Source organism: Panthera tigris, chromosome D4 (assembly GCF_018350195.1).
Source record: "Panthera tigris isolate Pti1 chromosome D4, P.tigris_Pti1_mat1.1, whole genome shotgun sequence".
Classification (NCBI taxonomy): domain Eukaryota; kingdom Metazoa; phylum Chordata; class Mammalia; order Carnivora; family Felidae; genus Panthera; species Panthera tigris.
Genome location: NC_056672.1, coordinates 46458334 through 46465058, shown reverse-complemented (window position 1 = coordinate 46465058; position 6725 = coordinate 46458334). Strand labels below are relative to the sequence as shown.

General features: G+C 39.6%; 1 protein-coding gene across 1 annotated transcript; it reads left to right on the top strand.

Moving 5' to 3' along the window:
• The first annotated feature begins 4222 nt into the window (after window positions 1-4222).
• LOC102957661 (60S ribosomal protein L30-like) lies at window positions 4223-4570 on the top strand. Its single transcript, XM_015544884.1, has one exon. The coding sequence runs from the start codon at window positions 4223-4225 to the stop codon at window positions 4568-4570; it is 348 nt and encodes a 115-aa protein (XP_015400370.1).
• The last annotated feature ends 2155 nt before the right edge of the window (window positions 4571-6725 follow it).

The following is a 6725-nucleotide window of genomic DNA, read 5'->3' as shown; positions in this document are numbered from 1 at the left end:
ACACTGTGAAGTTATGAACAGCATCAGGGTTAAAATTCTTGTCAGTATATTTCTAGTGTGGACTCATCCTTCCGTCTAGTCTCCCCCTACACATCTTATACACAGTGCCCACATTCACATGCATACACATACATGTGTGCATTTACACCAACACATCCATACACTCTCCAAAAGTTTTAATGTGGATACTTTAGAATTATCTAAAGGCAAACAGACATTTCAACATATTTGCATGAACTAACAAAATGGTCACAGACAGATATAAACACATGCTCATAAGAAACAATAAAAACTGGAGATCAAAAAAAAAAAAAAATCCAGGGGCGCCTGGGTGGCTCAGTCAGTTAAGCATCCGACTTTGGCTCAGGTCATGATCTCACAGTTTGTGAGTTCGAGCCCCGCATCGGGCTTGGTGCTGACAGCTCAGAGCCTGGAGCCTGCTTCAGATTCTGTACCTCCCCGTCTCAGGGCCCCTCCCATGCTCATGCTCTGTCTCTTTCTGTCTCTCAATAATAAATAAACATAAATAAATAAATAAATAAATATCCAGAAAAGTCCCCAGGAAGAGCTGAGATCAAGTTACGAGGGCTTCAAATGCCATACCAAATGCAGTGTATCAGGGGAAGATTCAAATTAGGATTTCAGAGACAAGAGAATAAATATAGGTAAGATTGAGGCTAGAGTCAAAGCACAACAGGAATAAGAAAAATGTGATCCTAAGATAACACCATGATTTGATGCTCACTGTGTGCTCTGACACACACAGAAGTGGGGCTAAACAAGTTGGGACTTCCTTAACTGGCAAGGGCTTATCGAACTTTATTTTTCTCTATCCTGCAAACCTCAGTGTAGACACGGAAGTTTGCATGGCTGCTTCCATCTCAGACAATGGAAGGGATACTTAAAGAAGCACTATTTGCTGACAGCGCTTGCAAAATCCTAGATAGAGATGGATATGGAAATTGTTAGTTAAAATGGTATCTCCTGACAAACCTCAATGACCCTCCAGCCCTGGCTGAGACAAGTCAGGAGGACCCATTCTCTCCATTACCACCACCGTTTCTGTCTAGCATTGTTAATGTGCCGCATGTGAGAAGACTCTTAAGCAAAGCGTTTATGCATAAATGATGTTTTTCCGGCTTGAATCTTAGTTGCTCTTTCTCAGTAGGATATTTTAGTAATACACGCAAAACTGAGGGGATAATAATAGCTCGCCTTTGTTAAGCACTTACTAGAAGCCAAAGTGACTTGATTTTTTTTTTTTTTTTGGACACATAATCTGTAACTGTTTTGTTTGTTTTTTAAAACCTGAGCTCATATTGATAATCCCAATTCAAATTAAGGAGCCCAAACTCACCATCCTCTAATACCTTACTTCAGGCTGAGAAATCTAAGAACTCAGCAACATAACATAATTCATTCATTTTGTTCCATCAAACACATACAATAGTCTCAGGATAATAACACTAACACCACACCTATAATATAATTACTGAAAAGAGTTTAAGAGGTTTTTTTTAATGTTTTTATTTATTTTTGAGACAGAGAGAGAGACAGAGCATGAACGGGGGGTCAGAGAGAAGGAGACACAGAATCCGAAACAGGCTCCAGGCTGAGCCACCCCGGCGCCCCAAGAGTTTTTATTCTACTCTTTCCACTCTTAGGATGTACAGGTGAATTACATATCTTAAAACGCTTGAAATGACTTCTTTCTGTGTGATCATGCCGCCAAATTGAATGATAGGCTTGTTTATCTCATTGGAGGAGTTTCATTTTATGGATTGCTTGTATACATAATTTTGTTGTCAAATTATTCAAAACATGTATATGGTTCCAGAGTCAAATCTACAAATCAATTAAACTCAGAGAAGTCTAGCTTTCTCTCAAGACTTACTATCCATTTATTCCTCTAATATGCAACTGTATTTTTTCCCCAATAGAAAACTACTTCTGCTTTTGGCTTTGTATTTTTATTCTTTTAAAAAAGGTAATATCTTCTCCACACAGAGACTCACCCTTGAATTCTTCCCGTCGTTGGATAAACCTTAGATTATTATACACATCTTTGTACATCTTATTTTATTAACCTTCTACACTCGATTTCCCAAAATGGGCAAAATAGGTATTTAACTCTTATTAATGGGTCAGTGTGGGAATCAGATGAAACAATGTGCAAAGAGAAGCAAGCCTAATTGCCATATAATAGTCATTCAGTTACTGTTGGTAAAAGTTGAATACGGAAGGAGACCGTATGTCCATTTTTGACATGGTGCATGAAAAATCGGAAGAGATAAGCAGTAACTTTGTCTTCATATTTGGTGTGTGGTCTTGACAAGCCCGACAAGGCTACAGGGTATAGGCCCATCTGGTAAAATTGAAAATTCTCAGGAAGCAATCCATCCAAGTGTGGCTTTTACAAACTGCATGGAAGTACATCAAAAGGCTAGAGAAGAATTTTCTGTGTCTAGTTTCTGCAGTACTTGCTGTGTCCAAATCATAATCTTTAATCTGTCAAGACGTGCATCACGAAGAGTCATCAGACTAGAGCCGATTTCTTGGCAATAAGATGAATCTTATTTTCAGATAAGAATGCTTTTATCCTACAGATATTGCATTCTCTACTTGCCTCGGCATTTCATTTGAAGAGTTCATAGCACCCATATTTCTCACACAGCAGAAGAAAGGAAGGTCCAAAGGGTGGAAGGAAGGGAGAAATGGAGGGAAGATAGGGAAGAGGGGAATAGAGGAAGGTAGACGGAAGAGAGGCACGGGGAAATTTATCAGTTACTCAGTGTGGTCAACATATCTCATTCATCCCTAGATTGGCTAAATAATGATTATTGTGGGCTTACTCTGAGTCAGATACTAAATCAGATATTACAGACACACCGGCATACGTGATAAACATGGTCCCTACCCTCAAATTGCTCATATTCTAGTGCTGGCCACACACATGAGACAAAATGAACAGGTTATGTCACCATCCCTTCCAAAACCTTCTTGCAATTTTGTTATAATAATCGAAATAAAAGTAATATTACTGTGGCTTCCAGGCCACACTTTACCTGGTCCCTGCTTAATCCACTGACATCGTCACTTATTGCTCTGTCATTCCACCCACTCCAGACATACTGGTCTCGCAGACACAAACACATCAGTCTCATTTCCCACTCAGTGTCTTTGCATTTGCCTCTTGCTTCTTCCTTGCACGCCCTTTCTCTAGATATTTACATACAACACTTACTCGCTTCTGTGGTAAGCATAATAATGGACCCCATCTTAAAAGATGTCCGTGTCCTGATCCCTGGACCCTGGGAATATGTTATGATCCAAGGCAAAGGGGCTTTGAAAATCTGAGTAGTATTAAAGGACTTGAGAAGGAGAGTTTGTCAGACAAAGCTAGGATGATGGAGGAAGGTAAGAAAAAGGTGATATGATAAGACTTGATCCATTCACTTTGAAGATAGAAGAAAGGAGCCCTGTGCTAAACGTGTGGACAGCCTCTAGAATATGAAAACAATGGGGAAACAAATTCCTCTGTGGGGTCTTCAGAGGTATGAAAGTCACCTGACACTAATTTTATCCCAATGACACCCATGTCAGACTTCTGACCTACAGGACTGTGAGATTCTGTATTGTTCTAGGCCACTAAATTTGTGGTAATTTGTTATAGCAGTAATAGAAAACTGACAAAACTTTACTTAGGTCTCTGGAAAACATCACCTCCTTAAACAGGCCTTTTGTAATATATCTATCTACAACAATCTTTATTCTATTACTCTAACAATTTGCCCCTCTATTATTTTTCTTCTTCTTCTTCTTCTTCTTCTTCTTCTTGGAAATTTTATTTATTTGAGAAAGAGAGAGAAGGTGCAAGCACTAGCAGGGGAGGGGCAGAAGAGAGGGAAAGAGTGAATCCAAAGCACGCATGAGCAGGGGAGGGGCAGAAAGAGAGGAAGAGAAAGAGAATCCAAAGCAGGCTCCACACTGTCAGAACCCAGCCCGACATGGGGCTCGATTTCTCGAACCCCAAGATCATGACCTGAGCCAAAGAAATCAAGAGCTGGACACATAAGTGACTGAGCCACCCAGGCACTGTGCCCTCTGCTTTTCTTCTTAATGACTATCATTACTTAAGATTATATGATCTGTTGCCTTTCTCTCTCCCGGCCATCGTGGCAGCTGCTTTTGGTTGGGTCCCTCCCGCACCAAAGGCAGGAAGATGGTGGCTGCAAAGAAGACGAAAAAGTCACCAGAGTCCATCAACTCTAGGCTCCAACTCGTTATGAAAAGCGGAAAGTACATGCTAGGGTACACGCAGACTATGAAAATGATTAGACATGGCAAAGCGAAACTGGTCATCCTTGCCAACAACTGCCCAGCCTTGAGGAAAGCTGAAATAGAAAACTACGCCATGTCAGCCAAAACTCGTGTTCATCACGACAGTAGAAATGATACTGAATTGGGCCCAGCATGTGAGAAATACTACAGAGCGTGCACAGTGACGATTATTGATCCAGATGAGTCTGGTATCAGTCGAAGCACACCAGAACAGACTGGTGAAAAGTAAATCACGCAGAATTTTTCTTTAAGAAGACCAGAGCTTGTTTTAAAACAAAACAAAATTATATTATTTGTTTATTGTTTTTCTCTCTCTTCAACAACATAATATAAGCTCAATGAAGGTGGTGAATTTGTTTATGATTCTGGACGCCACCCACAACCTTGAACAACGTCATGCACATGCTAAGTGGCACTCAAAATAACATTGCACGAACGAATGAATGAATGAATGAATTTCAATTACATAAGGATGAGTGCCAGGTACTCTAGTGGTGTATAACAAGATAAACCACCTTGTCTGAAGGTTCCGCAAAAGTGTCTTGGGGTTCAGTAAATTTTAAACTGCTTTGAGTATTTTAATTATGTATTTATAAGCTATCCTCCACAATGGATTATTAAGCTAATGACAGAGACTTGGTTTTCTCTGTCCCTGTATCCCCTGCCCACAGTAGGCTGTGAGGAAATGCTTGTTAAATGAGTGTGCACTTGCTTGACAATTTTTGAGGCAGTCACAGAGGACGTTGATAAATGTTTGTGTTTCAGCTGAACATTACTACCTTCATAATGGATGAAATAGCTATGCTGTTTTCTGCTACTGATGATGAGACATAAGCTGGTTGAAAAAGGACATTTTTCCAGAATGGACAAACACATCATTATATCAATGTCAATAAGGAAAGAGAGAGAGAGAGAGAGAGAGAGAGAGAGAGAGAGAGAATACACCCAATTCAGACAAGCACTCATTTTTTTCTCTTGAAAACAACACCAAAGTTATTTGTTTCAATATTTTTTCAAAGAAGGAATCCAAGTTTTTCATAAAAGACCAAGAAGTAAAATGAGGTGTGTTAAGGCCAGACTGAACGCATATAAACTGACTCTCTAATAACCATCTGGTTAACACTTTTCTGGAACAGTTGCCAATAAGTGGACTCTTTTTCTTAGAAAGGTGTTTGGGATCACTGTGACCTGATTCTGGGCCCTTCTGGGCCATGTGCGTTAGGTATTTACTTTTGCAGATTTTCTTCCATCACACTGCCAGGCTCCATGTTACTGATGGGCTAAATGCTGGGCTCTGTGTCTGAGCAATTGCTCCTGTTCTTCTGCCTCCTCATTCCCACTCTTCTTGTTCTTTTCCCGTTCACTATTTACTATAATTTCTACGCTCCATGGTAGACATGTGCTTGTTAATTATGCCAGAAGAGAGCTCACTGTCTATTTTGACCATGCATGGCAGTCATTAGCAAAATTAACTGGTTTGTATTGACTTGATACTGTTTTGTTAATCATGTGTTTTGTGACTTATGTTCTCTGATGGCACCATGTGGCTGTCCTTGGGTCTGTGCTATTTGTATTCACACACAAAACAAAAAAAAGAATCATTTTTAAAAGCACCAAGAAACTCCCTCCAATGTGTGGCATATGTAATCATTTTGAAGTCACTTTGGGCATTTTTATAACCATGATGCAGTTACTTAGATATTTTATATACCAAGATTTTTGTAATTATTTATTTTATTGGTTTTGGAATATCTATAAAAATAACCTTTTATCTCTCAAATGTCAAGGGAACAGGGAAGTTGAGAGAGCCTATTTTATTTTAGTAGACAGGCTCTGAAATGAACTCACAGGAGAACATCTTGGGTGTCCAGTTGATTCCTGGGACTTGAACAAATATTCATTTCACAGAAATGAAACCTGAATTAAAGATCTTAAAAGACAGGAAATATAATTTCCCATCTGGTCTGATCAGACACTATTCTTTACAAATAGGCAAAGTAACCCCATTAAAATATAGTTAGAGCATGTTATTCTTCTGCCGTCTGAAGGCTGACCAGTTCACTCACAATAACAGCCTACATGACTTTGAATGTTATGTGCCCACCCCTGCCTCCATCTGTCTTGCCCTTACATATGTGACCTTGTTTCTTACCACTCACCCCAGCCGCGCTGGCCTCAGGGACATGTGAATACACTAAGCTGGATCTCCGGTGAGGGATGTGTATTTTCTGTTCTTACTGCACACATTTCTCACTAAGATATTTTCTCACTCTCATTGATGTCATGTCTCTGGACAAATGTCACCTTATCTGGGAGACTTTCTTTACATGAAATAAGTACACAACTTCATATGATTTATCTCACAAGGATGTAAGTTTTCTTTT